General features: G+C 55.3%; 1 protein-coding gene across 1 annotated transcript in view; it reads right to left on the minus strand.

The window, feature by feature from the left end:
- The window catches only part of CAMK4 (calcium/calmodulin dependent protein kinase IV), a 193,702-nt gene that overhangs the window by 21,594 nt on the left and 144,276 nt on the right, over positions 1–27,832 (minus strand). The window contains exons 5-7 of the mRNA XM_058677394.1: positions 19,774–19,836; positions 18,601–18,683; positions 14,498–14,570 (exon numbers count right to left, since the gene is read on the minus strand). Coding sequence (XP_058533377.1) covers positions 14,498–14,570; positions 18,601–18,683; positions 19,774–19,836 — 219 coding nt within the window. The remainder of the gene's footprint in view (positions 1–14,497; positions 14,571–18,600; positions 18,684–19,773; positions 19,837–27,832) is intronic.

Genomic DNA, 27,832 nt, shown 5'->3' on the forward strand with positions numbered 1-27,832 from the left:
GAGAGGAGGGGAGGGGAGAGGAGGGGAGGGGAAAGAGGAAATGAGAGGAGGGGAAAGAGGAAATGAGAGGAGGGGAAGGAGGAGATGAGAGGAGGGGAGGGGAGAGGAGGGGAGATGAGGGGAGAGAAGGGGAGGAAATGAGGGGAGGGGAAAGAGAAGATGAGAGGAGGAGAAGGAGGAGAGGAGAGGAGGGAGGGGAGGGGAAGGGAGAGGGAGGGGAGGAGAGGAGGGGAAGGGAGAGGAGGGGAGGGGAGAGGAGGGGAGGGGAAGGGAGAGGAGGGGAGATGAGGAGAGGGGAAGGGAGAGGAGGGGAGATGAGGAGAGGGGAAGGGAGAGGAGGGGAGATGAGGAGAGGGGAAGGGAGAGGAGGGGAGATGAGAGGGGAGGGGAGAAGAGAGGGGAGGAGATGAGGGGAGGGGAAAGAGGAGATGACAGGAGGGGAGGGGAGAGGAGGGGAAGAGGGGAGGAGGGGAAGGGGAGTTGTGGTGATGGTGACAGCAGCAGGACGAGGACAACTCCTTCAGGGGACCCCCGCGGCCAGCTGCAGGTCACTCTCTCTGACAGCCCCACCCGTTCCCGTGTTTGAGGTCATTCTGTGGGACTGCACCTCCCGCCTCACCTCTGCTCCACCTTCAGCCTCTCACCAGTTTGGAACTTTACCCTGCATTTGTCCTGAAGGAGCTAGTCCCAAGTCTGTTTTCTTACTTAAAAGTCTCTTTGATGTGACCTGTACCTTTTTGCGCTTGGCAGTTTGCATCTGAAACACTTGGACACACTCCTGCTTATCCCATCTCGTTCCTGCACCATCTGGCAGGCGTCTCCCATTGAGTCTTGTCACTCCCTTTTTCTCTGAAGGATGTTCAAGTGGCCTTCAGTTTGGAAACAGTAAAAGCACTTGCTGCCAGAGGCTGAGCCCTGGACACCCCCGCTCACGCCCAGATGGGGCTCAAGTGTAGGGCGCGCCTGGGACCTCAGTGCCTTGCGTTAACTGCACAGGGAGGGGAGGATGAGAGAACGCTCCTGGAAGCCTTGCGGCCTGGGAAGGTGTGCAGAGGCCCTGACCGCATGTTCACGACAGGAACTAGCCAGTGAAGGGGAGCCATCGTGTCCTCAGGCACAGGTGCACAGCACCCAGATCCTGCGGACGGAGCACCACTAAGAAACAGACAGGGCCGAAGGATGCTTGCGGACGCCTCCTGTCTGAGGTCATTAGGAGTCAACAGTAAAGCCCCAGCAGGGGACATTTAACACAGCCTCCTCTGTAAATCTAACCATGTGACCCAGGCAGGTAAACACCCCCATCCCCACGGCAGCACCCACATGCTCAAGGTGGGATGGACCACTGGCTGCCACCGACAGAGGGAGCAGCACCCAAGGTGCTCCCTCAGTGCAGAGTCACGAACGGAAGGTAGAGGGGAAGGAGGGGGAGAGTCGGCAGCAGGGCAACCTGCCCATGCCCTGCCCAGCAGTTCTTAGTGTGTGTGTCTGTTTTTAATTTTATGTTCACTGGAAAGACAGATATATAGAGAGGAGAGACAGAGAGGAAGATCTCCCACGTGCAGCTTCTTCACTCCTCAAGTGGCTACAACGCCTGGAGCCGAGGCGATCCGAAGCCAGGAGCCTCTTCCAGGTCTCCCACACGGGTGCAGGGTCCTAAGGCTTTGGGCTGTCTTCAACTACTTTTCCAGGCCACAAGCAGGGGGCTGGATGGGAAGTGGGGCCAGTGGGATTAGCACCAGCTCCCACATGGGATCCTGGCATGTGCAAGGCGAGCACATTAGCCACTAGGCTACCATACCAGCAGGTCCCAGGTGCTCTGCTCCAGAAGCCATGGGGACTCCGCCGCCATCATTCCTCGCCCCTTGTGAAATGCCTTTGAGGCTCTTTGCTTCAGCCTCAAAGCCTCCTTCAGTGAGGAGCACTCGCTTTCTAGTCCACCCCGCCCCCTGCCCGCTCAGCGCCCACAGAGGCTCCGCCCGAGAAGGCCCTGGCCTCCTTTGGGTGCGGCTTACCACTCCTGTCCCTCGTCTGCTTTCCCACTTCTGCTTCTACTTTATGAGAAAGGTCATGTGTGTTTTTAAATTTAACTTGCCACAAATCCTCTACCCAAGAGCACACAGCACAGCTTACAAGTGCAATGCATCCTATATTAATCCCAGGCCTTCACCCTCCAGATGGGTCCAAGGAAAGAAAGCAGCTCACACACTGGGGCTGACCCTGCAGTCCCTGGCAGCAATGTTTGAAAAAGAATAAAGCTGCCTCAAAGGAGCTGCGAGGGGAATTCTCGGCTGTCACCTACTCTGAGCCTGCTCCCCAGCAGCACACTTTGTGATCCAGCCAGCTGGGTCCTCCCTACTGCCTGGCGTCCCCGCACCCAAGCACCTGCCATCGGCTACTGGATGCTTGACCCACCTACCAGGACCCCAGTACCTCCCCCAGCTCCTCAGCCAGCAAGAATGGTTTCAAACAATCTACAGTTAGAAACAGCGGGACGGGTTGTTTTCCCCTGTAGGCAGTAGCTCTGTTCCGCTGGATTTAGAGCTTGACTTTTATACTTAGTCTTTTATTTTTGGTTTGGGTGGACACATGATATGTCCGTGGTCATGGCACACAACATAACTGTGGGTACCCTGCACATACACCACATGTAACAACCACAACAGGGTGACCCCTGGTTCCTACTCTTCAAACACACATCGTTGGACTCAGGGTGCAGCAGGCCCTGCGAGGCCCCACTCCTGACCGCCGTCTCAGCGCAGTGGGCAACAGCGCCACCAGGTCTGCACCCTGTGTCTCCTCAGCCAGGACAAAGGACACTCTTAAGGTCACAGGGAGTTGGCAGGAGCAAAGTTGAGAGGCCCTCAGGGCTCAGGGTGTGACCACTGCTTGAGGAAAGTCAGCCAGCAGTGTGAGCTGTGAGGTGAGGAGGCGGCGGTCACAAGCCCGCAGCCCACCTGGCATGGGAAGCGGGGGGGTCAGGCCGCACTGTGCCTCCACACTTGTGCAGGTGACCTGAACAGCTGGGGTGGCCAGAGCCTTGGGGAAAGGTTGAAGAGTCCCCTCCGTGTTTGCCCCTGACCCCTTCAGAGACACAGACCACACCTGCCAGCACAAAAGGTTGCGGACGTGTGGACACGAGACCAGGTGGCTCAGAGAGCAGTCACTGACCGAGACCAGCTCATCGGGCCACACAGGGCCAGGAGCCCTCTGCATGACCTCAGGCCTGGGGCTGTCCAACAGCACGACCCCCACGCCAGAGGGCTCTGGGATGACCTCGGCTTTGTTGCAAAGGACCAGCTGGGAAGGCGTGTCCTGAGGAAACGGACTGTGAAAGCACCCAGCAGGTATCCCTGGACGTCAGAGCGGAGCAGGGGATCTGGTCAAGAGGAAGATGTCCCCTGTCCTGTCCCTGCCTAGGCAGCATCTCCCTGCACCAGACAGGAGCCAAAGGGTGCGGGCAGTGGGTCCCGGCTGGGAATGTGCTGTGAGAATGAGCCGTGCGGCAGTGGTGGGGACGGCCACCCTTCCGTACACTGTCCTTTGACACCCCTCCCCCAGCTGAGGCTCCCCCTGACCACTCGTCAGGGCTGTCAGCAGTGGCGTGGACACTGAGGACCGGAGAGCTGGCTCCTACAGAGACATCACCAAGAGACGCTCTGTTCTCGAGTTCTGACACAGGAAGCTCAGGCACAAGAAACTGAAGGCAGGGGGAGTGATGTCCAGTACAGGGAGATGCACTCCCCAAGCGGGATTCATCTCACTTGCCTCTGCACCCCCCAAACCCTGGGGCAGAAACGCACGTGAAAATAATGTGTGAAACACAGAGCAAATGAACAACCAGGATCCCCGCGCAGGGCAGGCGCCCTCAGGGGACACAGCACGAGTTCTGAGGCTGGCGGCTCGCTCACCCACGTGGAGCATGGCTGCCCATCCAGCACACCCAGCCCACTCTCTGCAGACCCCTCCCTGGCCTGCAACAGTCTGCTTCATTCCCAGCTGGCCAGTGTCCAGGGAAGATGACGAGTGGGAAGCTCCTGCCTCCTCAATCCCTAGCCCCACTTTTGCCCCTTTGTCTCGGGAGGCCTCCTGGGCTTCTCCCGGCTTGCCCTCCCTGACCTGTGGTCGGACACTGCTTCCTGGGTGACTACCCATGGCCCCTGCTCCAGGGACGATGTCCTTGGCTGCCTGACAGCTGAAAACCATGCTCTGTATCTACTGGATTCCACCGTCGCTTCAAAGAGAAACTTGAATATTTTCTCCTTTATTTCATGTTGGCCAAAGTAGACATTTTCAATGCCACTCTAGAAATTTTAAACATTTTCTGAATAATATTTCTCTTGATGCATGGAATTGTCACCATTCTAAGAACTACAGACCTCTCTAAACATCTAAGGTTTACTGCTATCCCAGTAGGAACTGTTACAAGATATTGAGGAAAGACAGACTAGTGGACAAACTCTGCACGGATTTCAATATTGATCCACACGTAAGTGTCTGGGCATCCAACAACACAAACATAACTGCAGTGTGCTCCTTGGCCACCACAAATTTCTTCCCTCTTTGTGAACTCACAGGAGTGAGGACAGCGCCAGGTGTGAACTGGACCCAGGGAAGTGAGAACTGCAAATATAAACTGAATCAAAATTATAGAAATGAGATCATCTCAGACAGCTAAGTGAAACCAGTGTGTGTGAGACACAGACAATCCCCTTGCCAATTCTTCGGTTTATAAACAGTTGAATCCATGTCTTAAGAACTTACCACCTGTTCTTCCTCCCAAGTAAGACAAAGTACCCATTAATTATATCCTACTATTTATATGACACAAACCTTTTAAAACTTGAAGAAAATTGAATGCTTACTAAAGTAAAAAAAAGATCTCAACTGATAAAAGGTATAATTACCCTACAAACATACCCTGCTGCTGTCTGCACGAAGAACCTACGCGAGGAATTACACCAAAGGTGACTAGTTTTCAGATATGGGCGACACTAATCATGCACTTAATAATTACAACACTCCAGGGAGATGCTGTAGAACACCATGGAATTAATCAACTTGGCCTGTGTAGTCTAGTGGAGATTCTCTCTATGAGAGTTACAAAGTCTGCCACTCTTTACGGTGAGAAGTTGCGTTCTGCATTCTGCCACATGTTTAAAGACCTTAGACCTTCCACTTTGTAACTTCTGAGAGACTTCACAAAGCTTGCAAAGTGAGTTCATGAATTCACGAGCTCAGGTTCGGAGAGTCATGAACAGGGCTGGAGCCCCTGGCCTCATCTGCCTGAACAGGGGAGAGTGGAAACACGAGAGACCGTGCCCTACCCTCAGCACTTCTCAGTGTCCGGGCAAGCTCCGTGGCTCCGCTGCCAGGTTAGCTCTCTTTAAGAGCAGACGGACTCCCTGCACCAGGCCAAGGCTTGCTGACCAGGAAGTCCACAGCAGCAGCGTGGAGACCAGAAGGCCTGGCAGTCACCCCCAACCCAGTAATTCAGCGACAGCCCAGTGAAGAAACGTGCAAGATATGAACAAGCATTCCTCAAAAGATGAAACACAAATGGCCGTCAGACACATGAAGAGGTGCCCAGAACCATCAGTCAGCAGGGAAATGCAGATGCAAACCACACTGAGGTTTCACCTCAGCACAGTGAGAATGGCTACCATGCAAAAACCAAAATACAGTAAATGCTGAGGAAGATGTGGGGAAAAGGTACCTACTGTTGGTGGGAATCACTATGGAAGACTCCTGCAGACTCCTCAGAGGTCTTAAAATAGAGGCACCATATGGCTAGCCATCCCACTCCTGGGAATGTATCCAAAGGAAATGAAATCATATCAAAGACTTATCTGGAACCCCGTGTCTACAGCAACACAATACACAATGGCTGAGAGATGGAACCAACCCAGACATCCATCAACCAATGACTGGGTAAAAAAGAGGAGGTTTATATACACCAATGTCTACTACTCAGCCATAAAAGGAACAAAACCCTGGGACTGGCACAATGGCTCCATGGGTCAACCTCTGCCCGCAAGCACTGGGATCCCACATGGGCGCTGGCTTGTGTCCCGGCTGCCCCACTTCCCATCCAGCTCTCTGCTTATGGCCTAGGAAAGCCGCAGAGGATGGCCCAAGTCCTTGGGTCATGCACCCACATGGAAAACCTCGACGAAATTCCCAGTTTCAGATCAGCTCAGCTCTGGCCACTGCAGACATCTGGGGAGTGAACCAGCCACTGGAAGATCTCTCTCTCTTTCTCTCTGAAAATTTGCCTTTCAAATAAAAATAAATCTAAAGAGAGAGAGAGAGAATGAAATCCTGTCTTTTGCAACAAAACAAATAAGTTAGTTCCCAAAAGATAAATGGTCTCTTTGATTTGTAGCAACTAATATGGAAAGTACAAACACAGCAATGTACAAGAGCAAAATGGACATTCTGAGATTTAGACAGCTTATGCTGCTGTCTGCACTGTCACTCCTTGCTGAATTCTTCACTTAGTGGAGGGTTAGAGAGTACACTGACAATCCATCACTGCAAAATTTAACGAGAGGAAGAGGAGGAAGGGCAGGTGGGAAGTGTAAGTATGCTCTTAAAATGCTACACATGACCTATATAAAATCTGCTTATGTAAGTTTTTAAAAACTGAAACTCAAAAGATATTTCCTGATACTGTCAACTCAGGTCAGAAGATATTGCAAATAAATGTGTATTCCTTCAGAACTTATTTGATGAAACTCAGAATTATTCCTGATATTAAGATAAAATTATATATTAAGCAATACACTCCAATTTCATGCTCATGCTTGTATTTTATGGGAAGTAAGGTTTTAATTATATGTGAAGCTAGCAAGTTGCTTCATAGACTACCCAGTCTCAAAATACTCTGGTTCTGGGTTGGGTTTATCTCTTGCACCCATGCTAATCTGCTCGGGCCCACCTTTCTCAGCACCCCGGTACTTAAACAGTTGGACGCATGACAAGTCTCAGGCCTATTCATAACTAGATCTGTGACAATGAAAGGGTCTGTGCTCCCACACGTGGGAGAAGTTGGAGGGCGCCTGCAGCTACTCCGGAAGCACAGCCACTGTGCCAGGCGTGAGCGCTTTAGGGCACTGCACTGTGCAGCACACACCTGGCACGAATCCACAGCTCTCCAGGAAGCTGAGCTTGCTTACCAAGACACAAGCAAATCTTCTTTCCAACCTTTTAAAACTGGTACACATCATGATGCCCAACCTGTACCCCTCCACCACTCCAGACACTGGCCAGAGCTCACTAGTGCCAGCCACCCCGTCCTCTGAGCACAAGGTGCATTTGCACATGCTCTCAGTTTGAGACAGACTGCATGCAAAGTGATTCCAACTGAAGCCAAGAAGAAAACACAGAGGCACTCATCTAAGAAAATGAGATTTATTTCTGGCTGTGTCATGGTTTCAATGGGTTTGCCTCACTTGTCCTGTCCCAGCCATGCTAAGGCTTCTCTGCCTGTTCTAGGGCTTCGGGCCCAGTGGCGTCAGCAGCAGAGCTGAGCAGTGTGCAGCAGACAGCAGGCGGGTTCGAGCCAGCAACCACAAAGCCAGCTTCTCTTTGCTTTTTGTACTTTCGAGTATTTTCATGGGTTCATGATCTTCGCTCTTTATCCAAACTCTACTAAAATCCAGTGAATTTGGGTCCAGCATTTGTTGAGAATCCAAGAAAGTGGGTAGTCTTGGGTCACCATCACTGTCTCCCTCTTCTGCCCATGCCAACAGCCCAGTGAAATGCTCGGTACATCCCCAGCCTGTGCAGTTCCCCACTGGTGTGGCCTGGCTGCGCGGAGGGCTCAGCTGCTTCCCCCATACATGGATGGAATATTTACGCTCAGGAAGTGCACTGTGCAGTCTACTCTCCCCGGTGTGTGGTAATCTACAGCACCAGGGCTTTGGCAGCTGGCACGGCCACACTTCCTGCCGCCTGCAGCCCACCCACGCCTGCCAGCACGATCTAGGGTCCTGTATCTGCTCTTCTGCTTGCATAAGACCTGAAGTCCAGGCTCAGTTACAGTGGAGACAGAAGAAAGTAAAACAGACTCAGAGAACATGGTGAGGACTCCTTCAGCTGCGGTGTGGCCAACAAGGCCAGCTGGGCCCGGATGAGCAAGGACGGCCTCGAGGGCCTCCTTGGTCTCTCTGTCTTGCACTGGGACTCACCTCTCTGTCCAATGCTTGCCCACTTGGAAGGGTTGCTGACAAACACGCCCCGTAGCCAAAGTGCTAACACTTTTTATCATGGAACATCTGAGGGGCCTGTGTTGTGCTAAAGCAAGTAAAGCCTCTGCCTGTGACGCTGGCATCCCTATGGTCACAGCTCCTGTCTGGGCTGTTTCATTTCCAGTGCAGCTCCCTGCTGATGCTCCTAGGAAAAGCAGCGGAGATGACCCAAGCACTTGGGCCCCAGTGCCTATATGGGACACTCAGCTGAAGCTCACGGCCTCTCTTGGCCCAGCTCCGGGCCCTCATTTGAAGAGTAAACCAGCAGGAGGAAGACCACTCTCTCTTTTTCAAGAAAGTAAATAAATACATTTAAAAAGCAAATACATTTAAACAAAGAGAACACAAATACACAGGGAGCTTCTTTTTTAACCCACCAGCAGCTCAGCGAGCATGGTGCTACTGACATCCAGCAGTATGACGCTGTGCTCTTCAACAGGAATGAAATCAAAATCCCACAGCCATGGCAAGAGCCTAGCGGACCGTTGGTCAACAGTGCTCAAGCCTTCCTTCTGATCCAGAACGTTGCTCTAGTTCACCCTATCATCGCAGAGACCTGTCCACTCTTCTGGTACCACTCCTGAATCCGTCACTCCCAAAGTAAGAATGCATTTTTATGGGTTAAAGATCTAAACTCACTGTGTGTAACACAACTTTACTACCTCCACACCTGGGGTTCTCCACCAGTAGCTTTGGGGGCCAACCACCATCACCAGAGAGCAAGCAAAGCCACATCACTGCCTGAGCCCCAAGCTCCAGCAAACGCTCCATGCAGGAACCACAGAGAAAGACCGACCCAGAGTCTGGCTCCCACCATGGTTGGCCATGCCTGGAGAGACACGGACACCTTGTGTCAAGTCCCACACTGTCCCCCTTTCTTGGAGGGGGGCCCACAGTCAAGGGTAGTGTCCTGTGGAGGCTCCTCTGTGGCTGCAGGGGTTTTGCTCCATGCGGGGAGCTGGGCAGCAGCACACTGCCTTGATTTAGGATTTCAAAGGATTTGAAGTCAGAGGGACAACGCATGCAGCCTCACACCGTCACAGGGCACAGGAATCCAAAACAGGCCGAACGGTAAGTGAGGGTAAAGTGTGTTCAGAAAAGCTGCTGTCCCATATCCTCCTCTCACCTGCCTGCAACAGCATCTCATGAAGGTGTTACCTCAAGGCCTGTCTTCCCCTTTCTCCTTGGCTCAACCACAGAGGTGAAAGCACAGCCTTTCCTGATCCTTCCAGGACCCCGTGAAGGCCCCAGCATGGTCACCGGCTGTGCCTGTCGGGCTACACAGCACTCTGAAGCTGGTGCCTTGAGGACCCTGTGAAGACCCCAGCATGGTCACCGGCTGTGCCTGTCAGGCCACACAGCACTCTGCAGCCAATGGAAGTTACCCAGACCTCCCACTCTGGAGGTGATGACTCCGAGAGTCTCACCCTGTAATCATCTGAACCCATAGGCAGCTCTATCTGTCTACAGCCCCTAATCAAGGGTTGCCAGGATAGGATGATGCCATGCGCTGGCCAAAGTGAAGATGTTTAGATCTGTCTCAGGGCACTGCCTTCCGGGTGTGAGAGGGAGACGTTCTTATTGTGCTGGGGACTCTCAGTGTCACACACACGTGCATGTGTGTCATGTACACCATACAGATTAATAACATGTGTGCACCTGGACAGACTGACAACATGTACACCAAGGACAGGCTGTCAACATGTGTGCACCTGGACAGGCTGACAACATGTACACCAAGGACAGGCTGACAACATGTGTGCACGTGGACAGGCTGACAACATGTGTGCACCTGGACAGGCTGACAACATGTGTGCACCTGGACAGGCTGACAACATGTACACCAAGGACAGGTACATGTGTGCACCTGGACAGGCTGACAACATGTGTGCACCTGGACAGGCTGACAACATGTACACCAAGGACAGGCTGACAACATGTGTGCACCTGGACAAGCTGACAAGTATACTACAGACAGGCTAACAACAAGCAGTATGTGCACCTTCACAGGCTAATCGCATGTGTCATGTACCCACTGACAGGTTAACAATACATGTTATCTACACCATGTACAGGCTAATAACACGTGTTTATGTACCATGGAGGGCTAACCACATGTGCCATGTGCACACGAACAGGCTGATAGCACGTCAGTAGTGTCGGCAGTGACCAAGGGCTGGCCAGAGAGATGTTCCCAGACCAAGTGTTCCTGGTCATTTCCCCTGTCTAGTGCAAAACGCAGCTTCACGGACAGGGTGGCCCTTGCAGGGTGTCCACACCAACGAGGAACCACAGGGATTCATGTTGAGGAGAGAGAACGTTCAAGACAGAGGTGGGTCGAACGGAGGTGTGTCTACGGAGGCGAACTACATGAATTCAGATCCAAAGGGGAACATCAGCAGCTTTCCTGAATGCTACTTAACGCCAAGAAAGCAAGGCTCCACAGTCAGAGAACTGCAAACTACGTAAAATGCAGGTGTGGGATGGCGCCGAGCGGCAAGGGGGTGGCTGCCAGCTGTTACACAAGGGGCACAGTGACACCTGCGACATGCTATCTGGGAATGTCTCCATCTTCCAGGCTTCTGCCTCAGCGACAAGCCCACACAGAGTCCCACACTGTGCACCCGTGGAGCTGGCAATGGAGTTCCCCACCGCCATCTTTGCCCAGGCAGCAGATCATCACCACTGTGCCAACACAGGCACTTCGCAGATGTGAACCTCAGGAGATGATCTCCATCTTCTCTGAGCTAACCTTCAGTCGGAGACATCAGAGAAAATCTGCTCTTCCTAATGCTTCTTCCAAAGAGGGTTAGATGTCACTTAGTGGGCCTAGTTCCTGACCAGGAGAGGAGCAAAAAAGGATCACATGGAAAAGCTGCAGGCTCAGCGGATTAAACACTGCGCACATCTGGCTCCATTTCGAGAGGGACTCTGCCCTCCCCCACATTTGGTGGGGGTCCCCTGCTGGGAATGGGATTCCTTAAGGGGTAAAACTCCCAGGGACAGCCACCCTGCATGCAGAGTGGGAGGAAGATGGCTTCCCATGCTCTGTGGGCATCGCACAGCAGAAGTGCAGGCACTATGGTGGATCAAGGCCCACAGAGATGCTCCGAACGGATGGATATGACCAGTAACGTCTCACAGAGACGCTGAGCCTGAAGGGCAAAGAACAAGACAACAGAAGCACCATGTGCACAGACACCCTGCCTCCCCCAGCACGAACAGAAAATGAGGCGAGGAGTTTAGAACAGGCATCGCCCTTGAGACAGGTGGGCATGGGCAGGGACAACCTCAGGGGTGCTCGATGCCCTCCTGTCCACATACTCAGCAGCTCAGTGCAGGGCACCTACTGTCACCAGGGACCACGCTGGCACTGAACATACAAGGGGGACAACCCAAACTCATAGTTCATCTACTGAAGCCAGAGTGATGTGCTGTTTCAAAGAATCCTAAGTACAAGAAAAAAGCAACACATGGGAATGTGGGAATGGGACCAAGGGGTCAAATAGCTAGCAAGGACAGGAGCCCCAGGTAAAGTTGGCAGAGGCCTGCCAGCACCGAGGGAGGGGCAGGAGCCTCAAACCACCCAGGCAGTGATCATCCGGCAGAGGAACAGCAGGTGCCCCATGATGCAAGGTGACCCAGGCCTTTCTGGGGGCCAAGAGCACAGCTAGTGTGCCCCAGCACGAGGAGGGAGAGGCAGGTATACAGTGAGGCCAGAGGTAGGAAGGGGTTGGCAGCGGGACTGCAAGAACCAGGTAAGGAACTTCCATCACGTGTACTTCCAATGGGTGCATGGGACACAAATGACATGCCAGCTGGGATTCAAGAGACAGTTCAGGACGATGGGGAGGGGTCTGGGGTCAGGGCCCAGGCTGACTGGCTGGGGAGCACTGGGCAGCAGTGTGACCAATGTGAAACCAACTCAGGCCCACTTTGGAGGTGGGGCAACAGAATGTGCTGAGGGGATGTGTGAGAGGTCTAGTCAACAGAGGGTGAATGCCAGGATGCCAGCACATGATGGCTGAGCGACGGCGTCATTTACCGAGCGGCCCCGCGTGGGGAGCCTGGCACTGTCAGCAGGGAACCAGAGCAGTTAGGCTCATTACCCTAAGACGTACATGTTAACCACTGAAACGACGAAGGGCAGGCGGCAAGGGGCTGCTAAGGGCAACCCCAAGTTAGCCCCCACATGCAGCAAGTGGCTGAGGCTGCTGCCACATGAGCTACATTCCAAGTGAAGCCAGGCCCGGGTGGCAGCGGACCACCATTCCGAACTGATCCAGGATGGGGAAGCGTGTGAGCGAATAGGAGCAGCCTGGAAACAGGAGGCGCAGCTCGCTGTGGCAGGCCCCCCACTTCCTTCCAGCAGTGTCCAGCCCAACGCCCAGCTGGCAGCTCAGCCCAGCACAGGGCACTGCTCTCCCCAACCATGGCAGATGGGACTGGGCATGGTCACACTAAGTCACACACAGCGCCTGCCCGAAACTGAGGATTAAGGTCAAGTGACGTTTGTATTTGCTTGCATCAGTCTCTCGGTTGTGTGCCATCATGGGGACAGCACAGGTCACTCTGTGAAGCTGCTGGCAGGGAGCTGCTGGACAGGTTGGGCAGGGTGGGCAGCAGTGCAGGGAGGAGGAGGAGGCAGCGAGCTGTCTGTCGCCCACCCCGTGACACAGGCTAGAAGGTTCCTGGTCCTGCAGCCCCTAGACACAGAAGACGCAGCACCCAGCTGCTTCTCATCTCCTCTTGGCTTGGAGGGGACTCCTGTGCACAGCTTCACATCCTTGGCAACGGTGAGGACCCCAGCTCCAGGAGCTGGCCCTTGGCCACCACTGGGCGGAAATCACAAGCCGATCCCAGACTCACATGTTAAAGAATGCAAACTGGAAGGACTAGAGTGACTTAAAAAGAAAGGCAGGGATGGGACAGCCACGAACAATGGGAAGGGGAGGAGGCTGTGAAAGTCGTAGAGGCCCAACGATGAGGTTGGGGAGGTGCCACAAGGAGAGGGTGTCAGGGCTGATGACATCCCTAGTGGCCAGGATGGGGAAGAGGAGGAAGTTCCGACACCTGCAGGGGCTCAATAATGAGGCTGCAAAGACACCAGGGAAGAGTTGGCAAAGTTACGGCTGGTGACATCCTTGATGGCCAGGACGGTGCAGCCCCAGGATGCGCGGCCATGCACAGCATGGTGAGGGGAGTAACTTTGTCAGTGCCCACGCAACCAGGGCTGCTGAGGGCTGGGAACATGGGGTCACAGCTCCCTCTCCTGCTCTCACTCCCATTCCAAACCTTGACCCCTACTCACCCCACATGCACCCCAAAGCCCTTCGTACAGGAACACCCCCGAAGCACTGGGCTGCAAGGTTCCTGGCACTTGGTGCTGACCAACTGATGACAAAAGAGGTGAAGCCATGGGCGTGTTACCAGCACCCCTGCAGAGCCCGAGTGGGCATGGGAGCGCTACTTCCTCCCCACTCCTGGCGAGACAGGTGCCAGCACGGCTTCCCACCCCAAGCTTTGCTGTGCTAAGGTCCCTAGGAAGAGCTCGTGCCAGAGGAACCAACTCATGAAAGAACACATTTCAATTCTGGGCATATTTTACAGATCCTCTGCTAATGCATCCTGGTAAACACCCCCTTCAGGCTCTGCTCTGTTCAGAGAATAATATTTTTTTCTGGTTTTGCATTCAGTAAACAAATTGCCAGAATGTCCCAGTGTGTACTAGGCACCATTGAATACAAAGGAAAGTTCCAACCAGTGCAGTCAGTTTTACGTAGGCAAGTATTTGCTGAAACCCACACGAGTGCCTCAGAATTTCTATGTGTTTGTGTGTGAATGTGTGTGCATTGACAAAGTCTGCATTTCTAACATAGTTCTTTCTTGAAAAGAATACGACCACAGGTTCCTTCCAAACCACTCATCTCATGTCTTGAAGAATCCGATACCTCTACATCCAAAGTCTGTACCTATCCCACTCCCACGCCTTCCAGTTCTTCACAAACCAGAAAAACAGCAAAAGCAGTAAACACATTCATCTCGGGGGTGAAGAGGCAAGGCCACGCCAAGGCCCTGAGGTCTACTCCGACCTCACTCACAGCACTGGGTCTGTGTGTGGGAGGGCTGCTTCCGCCAGGACACCTGGCTGTCCCTGAGTCCTTGCTGAGTAGGAGTGGGTGGCTGCAGCACGCACCTCCTGGGTGACTCCCCGGAGCAAGGGTGACAGGTGAGCCCGGCATACTTACGGCCACGGCCTCCAGGATCTGCTTCACGGCGTCGGCGGCGTCCCGCTCGCTGTAGTATCCCTTTTCCACGATCCTACAACAGGAAAAGCCTCTGAGTCACATGTTTCACTGGGACAGAGGTCAGCGGTTCAACTGGCACTAGACACACTGCATCCCAGCAGGTGCACCAGCACTCGCCACACACCCTTGAGACGTTCCACATGCTCAGCAGGCAGAAGACACTCGTTACTGGCACTAGAGAGCCACAGCCCAACAAGCACGCCAGCTCATGCCACGCACCCTCGAGACTGCCCCAAGCACGCCAGCTCGTGCCACACACCCTTGAGACTTCCCCACGCTCAGCAGATGAAGACGCACGTTGTGCCCGGGCTTGGACTGCCCATTACATCAGAGGAAAAGCCACTCTTAGTCTTTTAAACTCCGTGCTGTGCATCACCATACACACGACACACACCCCCAGGAGACCCACAACCCTCTGCACCCTTTTACTTTATGGGTGCTTGTGACGAACTAGGGCCACATAAGATGAAGACTGTAACATCAGACAAGAATGAATAATTTGTTCAGATGGCTCCCTTACTAGAAAGTCAACTGGACTAACTGGAGGGCTACACTTCCTGGGCCGGTCCAGGGGCAGGGGACACTGCGACAGCTGGGAGAGCACCTAGCTCCCATCCTGCCATCCCGTGTTTGCCGTCCATTGGGTCTGCAGTCAGCCCACCTAGCAGCCTGCACCTGCGCCCACAGGGGCTGGGATTCCTCCAGTTGTGCTGAAGGAGGGGAGCTGTCAGAGATGGAGAGAGAGACTAATGGCTGACCCGCTCTGCAGCCTTGCCCTCACTCCAGAGACCTCCTGGCATGTGCATGGACCTCCTGTGGTCACACCTTAGAACCACAGCCTCAGCCGTCAGAAGGCTGCCCAGGGCCACTGCTCCCGGCCTCGTCCAGGCAAGGTGGTGCCCTTAGAGGTGGCTGGCCGCACAGGCCTTAACTTCCTCGCTGGGTCTCAGCCATGTTCCTATGGGCTGTGCACCCCAAGCGGCCTTGCCTCGCCTGCCTGATATTTATCTGTGTATTCCAGTTTATGACGGCATCCCACGTTTTCCTCTTGCTATGGCGCTTGTCTGTTGTCACTGGCACATACCAGCCTTGGGGTTAAATGCTTATCAAAAGTCAACGCAGTGTCGCCCACAAATCCTCAAGTAGAACCCTGCTACTCCACCATGCTCATGTTGTGGGGGGGGGGATTCTCACAAGGCTGGAATGCTCACAGCTGGGATCTGTGCCCTTGTGGCAGGTCCCTGCAGGGCCCTCCTCACTCCCTCCTCCGTATAGGGGTCCCGTGAGAAGCCGCTGCCCATGAGTCAAAAGTGGCCCCGTGTCAGACACCGAGCCTGCTGGCTCCTCCCACGCTACAGCCCCCAGAACTCTGCTGTCCTGACGCCAGGCACTGAGCTGCTCTCCAGCAGCCCACACAGACAGAGACAGTCAGGCGACTGTCTGCCCACTAGCTGCGTGGAGGAGGGAATCTCTTGGGAACTCTTTAAGGGAAGGCTGAAGAGGGGAGGAGGTAGGCATAGAGAATGCTTACTGGGAATTTCATGCTAATTAGTCACATAATTTAATTAAAGGCTGGGATGCATTTTAACTCTCTAGCCACACAGCTGTCCATAAGTAGCATGGCAGGATGACTGCACAGGACACTCCATGGAAAGCAGGACAGGGCCTCTGCCTCCCTGGGCTCCTCCTGGCTCACGGAGTCAGCCAACCTCGGGAGTGAATGCCGCGACAGTGGCTGAGAAAACAGCCCAGGAGCTCCTGCTCAGGAGTGCGGGAAGGGCAGGGGCCATAGGGGAGGTACAGATCCTGGAGACAGGCACACCTCATCTCAGGCCTAAAATGCCACGGGTGGCACATGAGGAGCCCTGACTGGCAAGACCACAAAGTGGGCAGGGTTACCCTTGGCATTGCCTGCTGAAGGGTGGGCGAGATGGTCTGGGATCACAGTGATGAGAGGGGAGCTTCTGCAGAGAAACACAAGGGCAGAGGTTTGAGTGGCACGGCCTGAGGCTGCCTGTGGAAAGACGGCAGCTCCAGGGCCCGAGGTGCTGCTGCTACGCTGTCGCAGGTGAATCCCAGGGGTCTTCCCAGGACTGAAGCCCCTGGTCCCCTCTCTTCCATTCCTCCTGTGAGGAGTGTTGTTCCTGGGAGATATGACTAGAGGATCACAGGTTTAGGTTTAAGGACGCAAACACCCACCATCCCACAATTGACATATCAAGGCCCCACCCTGGGAAGTGTCTCCAGGGACGAGAAGAGTGGAGCTAAGCCAAGCCCTGCAAGCCGCTTCCTTGGGAGACGTGCGTGGCTGACGCCTGGTGTCCTCAGCAGCTGACCTGTGGGTCACACTGAGCTGTGACATGTAACAGCTCCTCCAACAAGCTGAGCTGCCATTTAGCAAATTGTCACTGAAATTCTCCCATGCTAACAGCTCACGTGTCTACGTATTTATGCCAGTGGCTTGATTTTCAGAAGCAGCAAAGCACTCCATCACTATGAAGGGCTCAAAGCTACGGCACCAAGGGGACCGTGTCGGCTGGCAATTTATTCGTATTTGTATTTGTACACAGTCAGTGCTGTTGCATTTCACTTTGCACCTGATGATGCTAACAGCAAAGCAGGAGTGCTGCTCTGGCACTGTCAGACCACTGTCCAACGCACAGGGACCTGCAGCTGGCCCGAGTTACACATCCCCAGCATCCTACCACAGGCTGTGCTGGGACCACAAAGTCCCACTGTCTTTTTTCGGACAAGCACCCCAGCTCCTGCAGGAGCCCCAGTCTCCCAGGGCCTCACGGGCGTGGCAATGTGGGCTCCAAGCCACTGACCCCCAGGCCTTCCACATCCCTGGCCGCTTTGCTACACTGCTGTTGTGCCAGCCCAGGGGCCCACATCCCCCCCTCTGCTCCTCCTCCGTGTCAGGTTTAAATTATAGAATGAGCATATGCGGGCCACGCCCTTTTCTGCCACCAAGGATCTGCCTGATACCAACTCCCTGCCACTTCTACCGGGCTGAGTGCTTCAAACTTAGCTGCATGTATTTCTGTGCAAGCGCAGAGCATGGGCACAGGGCCACCCTGCCCACCTGCCACCTGTACCCGCTCCACTGGCACCAGCCACCGCCTCCCTTCCCAACTGGGCAGCTTCTTTGCAGCAATGCACTCTCCAGAAGTCTCCCGCAGAGCAGCTGCTCCAGAGGACCCTACAGGTGCTAGGGGACACCTATCCTCTGTGTGGCAACTGGCAACGGGCAGAGTGACCCAGGGCAGAGCTGGGGGCAGGCTGAGAGATGTCAGCTGTCTCATGCCGACAGAGCAAAGACTGACGAGAGCCACTGCTCATTCAGCCACTGGCTGACAAATAGCCAGCAATGCCTAAGACGCCAAGAACCACCCAGTACCTGTGGGGGCAGGGCTGTGGCTGTCTCCAGCCCTAGAAGGCCCTTCCCCTGCTCCACATGTTGACCTGCCATTACTCAGAATACCCCCGTCTCGCCTGCCATGCACGCTCTGCCATGCATGCTCTGGCAGCGTCCCAGGCACACCCGGCTGATATCCTTCGAGTGTGGAGTGCAGGATGGAAGCCTGGCTGGTGCTGGCGACTAAGGGAACCTGCCCTATTCTGCAGGGGTGAGTGGCTGCTCAGAGGCCCTGATCCTTGGGTGTGCTCGAGCGCCATACAGACCACCTGGATGGCACACACCTGCTCCTCCCACAGCCCTTCTTAAAGACAGCCTCGTCGTGAGCTCAGGCATTTAGTGTGACATCAGTAGGATAAGGAATTGTGGGCTCACCAGGGAGGCCAAGGATGCACAGGCACTACAGACCCCACTTCACTCAGCACAGCTCAGGGCGCAGTACCTCTTCCTCCACTCTGCTTAGTGTCCCGCCCGGGGCGATTCATCAGCGAAGGAGCAGTCCTCCGCCAACAGTCCTGGGCCCAGCCCCAGCCCACTCACCAGCGAAGGAGCAGTCTCAGAGCACCCCCCTTTCCTGAGGGTTGTCCCCAGAAAACGGTCCTGGGCCCGGCCCCAGCCCACTCACCTGTCAAACAGCTCTCCTCCCGTGACAAGTTCTAGGACCAGGCTGATTTCTGTTGGGGTTTCGAAGATCTCTTTAAGCTTTATCTGGGGAAAGACAGAGAACAGAGCCTGAGTTCCTTCCATGTGTGTTTCTCGGAAGCAGCTAGCACAGTGTCCTCTGCAGGCCCTCACTGCACCAGGCAGCTAGCGCACCTGCTGCTCCTGTCAGTCACTTCACGTTTATCAGATTCTACAGGATTCGAGATCTTTCCCTTTGACAGCTGACAAACAGCTGCCTTGGAAACATTCACTAAATTCTGCCAGAACATCCAGTTTCTGGATTGCTTCAGAATAAAAAAAAAAAAAAGCCAACAGCTGCCAAAGACAACATAGCAGTCACGCTTGCTCCAATGAAAACACCAGCTTCTCTTGCATCCAGGGTGTGTGTCCTGAGCTGGCGGGGGCAGGTGGGAGGGGAGGAGGTGCAGCTGGGGTCTGAGGGGCAGCAGGCTGAGTCTGTGTGCTTGCCGTATCCTGCAGCTGACCTGCCGCCATGTCCCAGGAGAAGCAGGTGCAGTGCAGGTGCAGTTCAGAGATTCCAGGTGTTCTTGGGTGTTGTGTCCTGAGAACCAGCGCCTGGACCCTGACCTGCAGGAGACGCCCATGCTAGCTTTTCTTAGAAAGAAGGCAGGTGGCTCCCGTCCCAGTGCTGACCAAGGGGCCATTGGGAGCCTGAGCCTGTGCAGCTACGAAGAGAATGGGTCTCAGTGGGGGACAGCCCTGCTCCCCGACTTCCTGGCCCCCAGGTAGACAAGCGCAGGTGGGGGCAGCTCTCCCTTGGGGTCTCCCCTTTCAGACCCTCCTTGGCTGCTCCTCACTGCCTCTCCGTGGGCATCTTGTCGTGTTCCTGCAGTGAGAATCTCCACGGCGTCTTGCGTACCCTTAGAACCTCACAAGTGTGCCCAGAGCTATGTCTCTGGCACTGGCCCGTCCATAAGACGGCACATGAAGGAGGAAAGCACACCTGTGTTGGGCAGCTTGTCGGGAAGAGGATGTACTCAGCCCAGGAACTGGGACCAAGATGAGGACAGACCCGCAGCAGCCACCTGAGGTGGCACAGGGCCCATCTCGCAGTCAGCAGGGACAGGGGCCAGCCTTGGATGCTGCCGGAAGGAACAGGTCAAACGCCACTTACAATGTTGGGGTGGGAGAGGCGCAGCAGGACTCCGATCTCCGTCCGCACGATCTTTTTGTCCACCTGCAAGGCAGCGAGGAGGAGGAAGTGAAGGATACTAGCCTGAGGATGAGAGCAGTGGAGGCCAGGACTGACCGAATCCCAGACCTGGTCTCCCTGTCACTTTTCTCTCCTTTCAGTATGGCAGGAAACAAAGCCTTGGAGGTTCCGTGCCCTTGTTCCCCTGCACATTTCCGGGGGATGAAACCCTGCCCATGTCCAACCTCAAGTCCTGCTCTCACTGGTAGTGGTTAATGAGACAGACGTCCAACAGGCTAACCATGGGCACGGGGATCCTCCACTGACCACAGTCGGTCACTGCCTTGCCCTGATGTCTGCTTGTGCCTGCCTTGGTAGTGGTTAATGAGATAGATGTCCAACAGGCCAAGCATGGGCATGGGGCTCCTCCGCTGACCACAGCTGGCAGGCACTGAGGAGGCTCCTTCTGACACTTCTGCTGTCGGCTGGTTGTGTGAAGGAAGTCAGGAGTCAGCAGTACACTCTGGAAGTGGTCGGCATCTCTTTATTCGAAAGGCAGAACGAGCGGGAGAGACAGATCTTTTAATCTGCTGGTTCACTGCCCAAATGCCCGCACAGCAGCTGGACCAGGCTGACGCCAGGAGCCGGAAATCCAGAGCTCCACTGGTGTCTGATGAGAGGGGCACTTTGGGCCATCACCCACTGCCCCCCAGCTGCACGAAGCAAGAAGCTGGAACGGGAATGGACCCCAGGTGCTCTGACATGCTGGATGGCACCCATACCTGCGTCATCACACCTGCCCTTGCTGACTGCACTTCACCTTGGTTTCCTCCAAATTCCATCAGCACCATGGCTTTCTGAGTCCTTCCTATCCAGGATTAACCAACAAACCATTACCCAGTAATTACTAGTGTCCAGCAGCTCTTGCCTTCAGAGCCCACATGCACAACTTGACTCTCTCCTGGTAACCCGTGTACCCTTCCCACCAGCAATTCTTTCAACCCCACATCAAATGCAGGGAAGAGTGGAGCTTTGCTGGTGGCTGTCAACCAACCAGGGAGCATGGCACCTGAGGCCTAGGCGATGCCCTGCCCACTGTCTGCAGGTTCCTAGTAACAAAACGAACACCACTCTGCTGGACTGTGTACAGACACTGAGTATGTGGACCACAGTGACCAGCTGCCACATCAGGATCCATGGCACACAGACAGCAGGAGCAGTGTGAGCAGTGTGAGCAGCGAGAGTAGTGTGAGCAGTGTGTGTGGGGGGGCAGTGTGAGCAGCGTGAGCAGTGTGAGCAATGTGTGGGGGCAGTGTGTGTGTGGGGGCAGTGTGAGCAGTGCGAGCAATGTATGGGGGGCAGTGTGAGCAGTGTGGGGGGCAGTGTGAGCAGTGTGAGCAATGTGAGCAATGTATGGGGGCAGTGTGAGCAGTGTGAGCAGTGTGTGGGGGCAGTGTGAGCAGTGTGTGGGGGCAGTGTGGGCAGTGTGAGCAGTGTGTGGGGGCAGTGTGAGCAGTGTGAGCAATGTGAGCAATGTATGGGGGCAGTGTGAGCAGTGTGAGCAGTGTGTGGGGGCAGTGTGAGCAATGTGTGGGGGGCAGTGTGAGCAGTGTGGGGGGCAGTGTGAGCAATGTGTGGGGGGCAGTGTGAGCAGTGTGGGGGGCAGTGTGAGCAATGTGTGGGGGGCAGTGTGAGCAATGTGGGGGGGGCAGTGTGAGCAATGTGGGGGGGGCAGTGTGAGCAATGTGTGGGGGGCAGTGTGAGCAGTGTGGGGGGCAGTGTGAGCAATGTGTGGGGGCAGTGTGAGCAATGTATGTGAGCAGTGTGAGCAGTGTGGGCAGTGTGAGCAGTGTGGGGGGCAGTGTGAGCAGTGTGGGGGGCAGTGTGAGCAATGTGTGGGGGGCAGTGTGAGCAGTGTGGGGGGCAGTGTGAGCAATGTGTGGGGGCAGTGTGAGCAATGTATGTGAGCAGTGTGAGCAGTGTATGGGGGCAGTGTGTGAGCAGTGTGGGGGCAGTGTGAAGAGTGTGAGCAGTGTATGTGAGCAGTGTATGGGAGCAGTGTGGGCAGTGTGAGCAGTGTGTGGGGGCAGTGTGAGCAGTGTGTGGGGGCAGTGTGAAGAGTGTGAGCAGTGTGGGGGACAGTGTGAGCAGTGTGTGGGGGCAGTGTGGGCAGTGTGAGCAGTGTGTGGGGGCAGTGTGAGCAGTGTGTGGGGGCAGTGTGGGCAGTGTGAGCAGTGTGAGCAGTGTGGGGGGCAGTGTGAGCAATGTGTGGGGGGCAGTGTGAGCAGTGTGGGCAGTGTGAGCAGTGTGGGGGGCAGTGTGAGCAATGTGTGGGGGGCAGTGTGAGCAATGTGTGGGGGGCAGTGTGAGCAGTGTATGGGGGCAGTGTGAGCAATGTGTGGGGGCAGTGTGAGCAATGTATGTGAGCAGTGTGAGCAGTGTATGGGGGCAGTGTGTGAGCAGTGTGGGGGCAGTGTGAAGAGTGTGAGCAGTGTATGTGAGCAGTGTATGGGAGCAGTGTGGGCAGTGTGAGCAGTGTGGGGAGGCAGTGTGAGCAGTGTGTGGGGGCAGTGTGAGCAGTGTGTGGGGGCAGTGTGAAGAGTGTGAGCAGTGTGGGGGACAGTGTGAGCAGTGTGTGGGGGCAGTGTGGGCAGTGTGAGCAGTGTGTGGGGGCAGTGTGGGCATTGTGAGCAGTGTGGGGGCAGTGTGAAGAGTGTGAGCAGTGTATGGAGGGCAGTGTGAGCAGTGTGAGCAGTGTGGGGGACAGTGTGAGCAGCGTGAGCAGCATGAGCAGTGTGTGTGTGGGGGGCAGCTCTCTGCTGTTGAGCAAAAGGCAGTCCGGTGCACACAGCAGGAGGTATCTACAGGGAGACACATGGCTGACACGCTGCTGACCCCACAAGGCTCCCCACAGTCCTGCCCACCTTCTACAAGGGTACCTTCTGAAGCTGGTGGAGACCCCAGGCCTCCAGACCTGCCCTTCCTCGTGTGTGAACAAAGACCTCCTTGTGAACATGGTTAGACCTGCCAATGCTGCCTGTTGCTCTAAGCCATTTAAGGACACAGGTGTTCCTGAACTGAAGCTGGTGGCATAAGAATGTACACGTTTAGGGCTTATGTCACACAGGCTCCCACTCCTGATTCCTCGCATTGCTTACTAAGGTAACGTTTTCATAGATGGCTGTTTTTTTTTTCTCAAACATTCATATTAAACTGAGGACATTCTGGCACAAATGGAACTTTGAACGGATGAACTTTCTGCCATGTGTTCACGCAATACAGGTCGTCAGGTTTCTGGGGGTGAAACTACATCAACTCCTACAATGCCCTGAATGGCCAGATTGCACCAAGCCCAGCCCAGCCATTTTTGAGCATCGTTATCTCTCAATTCAGAATCAGTATTTCCTTGGTGGCATTCTGAGGTGGCTGTTTCCCCCGGCACACATGCGTCAGGGTTTCTCATCTCCAAATGTGGCCCCAGAGCGCCCACAGCTGCCTGAGTGAGGATGTATTTTAACCAGAAACTTAAAACAAATCATGGCAAAGTACATGCCAAAGTGGACAAGATAAGGTTGCCTTCCGTTAAGCCAGTTAACAGTACCACACTCCTCATTAACTATTTCTAACTGAGGTCAACACTGTGGCATAGAAGGCTCAGCCACAATCTAGAGTCCCAGTATTCTGTATGTGTTCCTGTACCAGTCACTCCGGGAGAAACAGAGGGAGAAGGCCCAAGTGCTTAGGCAACTGCTATTCACAGGGAGACCCGGAAGCGCCTGGCACCCGCCATCCACAGGGAGGTCCAGAAGCGCCTGGCACCCGCCAACCACAGGGAGACCCGGAAGCGCCTGGCACCCGCCATCCACAGGGAGACCCGGAAGCGCCTGGCACCCGCCAACCACAGGGAGACCCGGAAGCGCCTGGCACCTGCTAATCACAGGGAGATACGGAAGCGCTTGGCTTCTGGCTTATTAACCCAGCCCTTGGCATAGTGTTCATCTGGGGGTAAACCAGCAGAGAAGAGATTTGTCAAATAAATAAAATAAACATTTTCTTTAAAAAAGTAAATACCTTTTATTTTGAAAGCATAGTACTTTTCATTAAAACACCCACCTCCAAAGGTCACAGCTTTATTACCACCATTTTTCAAACTGAGATTGAAAAGATTTCTATATTTGAACCTCTGTTATAGGAATTATGTGTGGTTATGCAAGTCCTTGACAGTTTTATAAAGTATGAAGGGCTCCTAATGGCAGAAAATGTGAAAGCCACTGCTGAGGGCAATGCCACCTTATGATCTGAAAACAGAATGAGAAAAAGGAAACAAACAAACAAACAAAAGCTGGTGCTGACAACTTTGGTGGAAGAGAAGAATGTGGATCTAGGACCCAGCGTAGGCTGAGAAGGGACTCAGGGGACCCGGGCATCAATCCTGCTGACCTAGGATGGGGGCCTGGGGGGACACGGGCATCAATCCCCTCTGACCGGGATGGGGGACTCGGGGGACCCGGGCATCAATCCCCTCTGACCTGGGATAGGGGCCTGGGGATATCCAAGCATCAATCCCCTCTGACCGGGATGGGGAACTCGGGGGACCTGGGCATCAATTCCCTCTGACCCAGGATAGGGGCCTGGGGGGACGCGGGCATCAATCCCCTCTGACCCCGGCAGGATGGGGGACTTGGGCGACCCGGGCATCAATCCCCCTGACCCGGGATGGGGCACTCGGGGGACCCGGGCATCAACCCCCCTGACCCGGGGAACCTGGGCATCAATCCCCCTGACCCAGGATGGGGGACGCGGGGGGCCTGGGCATCAATCCCCTCTGACCCAGGATGGGGCACTCGGGGGACCCGGGCATCAATCCCCCTGACCCGGGGAACCTGGGCATCAATCCCCCTGACCCAGGATGGGGCATTCGGGGGACCCGGGCATCAATCCCCCTGACCCGGGATGGGGCACTTGGGGGACCTGGGCATCAATCCCCTTGACCTGGGATGGGGCACTCGGGGGACCCGGGCATCAATCCCCCTGACCCAGGATGGGGCATTCGGGGGACCCGGGCATCAATCCCCTTGACCCGGGATGGGGCACTTGGGGGACCTGGGCATCAATCCCCTTGACCTGGGGTGGGGCACTCGGGGGACCCGGGCATCAATCCCCTCTGACCGGGATGGGGACCTGGGGGGACCCGGGCATCAATCCCCCTGACCCGGGATGGGGGATGCGGGGGACCTGGGCATCAATCCCCTCTGACCCAGGATGGGGCACTCGGGGGACCTGGGCATCAACCCCCCTGACCCGGGGAACCTGGGCATCAATCCCCCTGACCCAGGATGGGGGACGCGGGGGGCCTGGGCATCAATCCCCTCTGACCCAGGATGGGGCACTTGGGGGACCTGGGCATCAATCCCCTTGACCTGGGGTGGGGCACTCGGGGGACCTGGGCATCAATCCCCCTGACCCAGGATGGGGCACTTGAGGGACCTGGGCATCAATCCCCTTGACCCGGGGTGGGGCACTCGGGGGACCCGGGCATCAATCGCCCTGACCCGGGGTGGGGCACTCGGTGGACCCGGGCATCAATCCCCCTGACCCGGGATGGGGCACTTGGGGAACCTGGGCATCAAGTCCCACCGACCGGGATGGCGCAGTGAATGGTGAGACCCAGTCCTGGCAGTGCCAACCACAGAACCTGGCACAGCACAGAGGTGAGAGGGACGTGGCTTTAGGAGTGGCTGGGAAACAAGGCACACATCAAACCAAGGCCAGAACCCCCTCGGAGGTGTCTGCAGTGGCTTCCTGGGCAGTTGTCCTCACAGGAGGGACAACTTGGAGGTCACTCGGGGCTGGGTCCCAACAGCCAGCTCCTCTCTGCCTGCCCAGGGCACCTCTGGTTCTGCAACAAGGAGCTCCTCTCCTCCCGCACTGCCTTCGGCATTGCCCAGAGCCCCACTGGCCTGTGCCACATGCTCACCAGCACTGCTTCCCCAGAAAGCCACCGGCACACCAGCCCTTGGTGTCTGAACAGCATCACCACACTTCACACCTGCCTCGCAGGCCCTGGGAACCCCGAGTCACACCTCGGGCCTCCAGAAAACACCTCAAATGAACATAGCTCGTCTCTGCCAGTAATTACAATGCTAACAGCCTATTTCGCTAAAGAGAGGACTGACTGGCAGCTGCAGAGTGAGGACAATGGCTGTGGAGTCATACAGGGCAGCCAGGTCCAGCTCCCGCATTGCAAGGGGGAAGACAAAGGGTGGTCGTATCCCCCTGGCTCCAGGCACTGCCCTGGGGTGGCAGCGCCTTGAGGGAGCCCAGGGAGAGGAGGAAGGAGAAGCATTCACCTCCCCAGGAACCTCCTCCTGCTGCTGGGAGCAACTGGGATGCCCATGTCTGCTCAGGGCAGCTGGGACTCCACCTAGGTCCCAAGGTAGCTCAAAGTGCCAGTGAGGTCAGGTGGTTACTTGCAAGACATGGCCTGGGTTGTGTGGCCACCCCAGCTTGGGCACAGGTGGGCAGAGCAGCTCTGGGGAGGCCTCAGTGCACTCTCCCTCCAGCGGACATTGTCCCTCTGGCAGCTGAGAGTCATGGGTCCCATGCACGCAGTGGTCTCTGCTGGAGCCAGGACGGGACAGCCACCCCCAAACAGCTCAGCCCTGGCACTGTTCTGCAGTCTAGTAGCTCCTCCTAGACTACAGTGACAATCCAGAGTCCCCCTGTGCACTTTCTAATTTATTAATATCTATTTATAAAAGGGTTACAGAGAGAAACGGAGAGAATAAGATCCCACATTCACTGATTTGCTCCTCAGATGGCCCAATGGCCAGGGCTTCTTCCAGGATTCCCATGTAGGGGCAGGGAACCAAGCACTTGGGCCATCTTCTGCTGCTTTCCTGGGCACATTAGCAGGGAGTTGGATGGGAAGTGGAGCAGCTGGCACATGAACAGGTGCCTTACGGGGATCACAGGTGGCAGTTGTACCCAGTACAGGAGCATGGCACCCCCTCCAATACACTTTCAATAGGAAATGGACACTTCACAAGGAAAAATGGAGCAAGATGAACCAGCCCAGGTTCAGAACTCCGGGGAGCTAGAGATGCCTTCCTAGAGTGCCTCATCCTGCTGTCTGTCCTGAGATAGTGGGAAAGCAGACGATGGGAACTCTGAGCCTGAAGTCACCTGAGTGGCTCCACCACCGGGCAGGAATGGGCTAAGGCAGAGCCCTGGTTAGACACACAGCAAATGTACAGAGGGGGACATGAAGGGAACAAGGGCTGAAGCCTTGGAAAGCAACAGTAGCTTCTGCTTGATGGGGATGATGGCTGGCTCAAGGGGTGAGTGGGCAGGAGGAGGAAACGGGGATGGGTCAGTGACTTCCATCAGCTCCAGCCACCTGGCCACCCAGGATAGCCCTGAGTAGCGAGGGTTACTCCCCCACCACAAAGGACAGCACTGGCTCCTGTTACCACATGCTGGGCACAGCACTTTCTGCACACATGACTCATTCAGCCTTGTATACTCTCCACATGGGGGTCGAGAACCCACTTCCTATCTCTGTACTCCTTCTCTGGTTTGCATGCTATCTGGATGTCAAGACATTAAGTGCATAACTAGGATCCCCCAATCCACTGCAAAAGCAGAGGGGACACAAACTGGTCGTGGACAAGACACCGAGCATCTACAAGCTTTACAGCGGCTCCTTCCCACATGAAGCCTGCTTCTGGACCATGTCTAGTCAGTGCCAGCATCAACACGTCTGCTGGGAAGTCCTGGTGCCTGAGGGACTGTTAAACGCAGGATGGCAGACCCACTCCACCAGGATCCAAAGCTGGAACTGCCTCTGCCCATGAAAATGTCCACCAGGGGACACGCGTGGATGCTGAGTTCTTCCCACCAGGGGCTGAAGCCTTCCAGCCTGCATATTTTCTCCAGATCCGATCACCACCTTGCGTTCGTTCTGCAACAGAACCTGGACATGGCCCAGCCACTTCGCTCACAACCTGCTTCGGTCCCAGGAGTTGCTGCACCCCAGCGG

The sequence above is a fragment of the Ochotona princeps genome, chromosome 19 (assembly GCF_030435755.1).
Source record: "Ochotona princeps isolate mOchPri1 chromosome 19, mOchPri1.hap1, whole genome shotgun sequence".
In the NCBI taxonomy this organism is placed as follows: Eukaryota; Metazoa; Chordata; class Mammalia; order Lagomorpha; family Ochotonidae; genus Ochotona; species Ochotona princeps.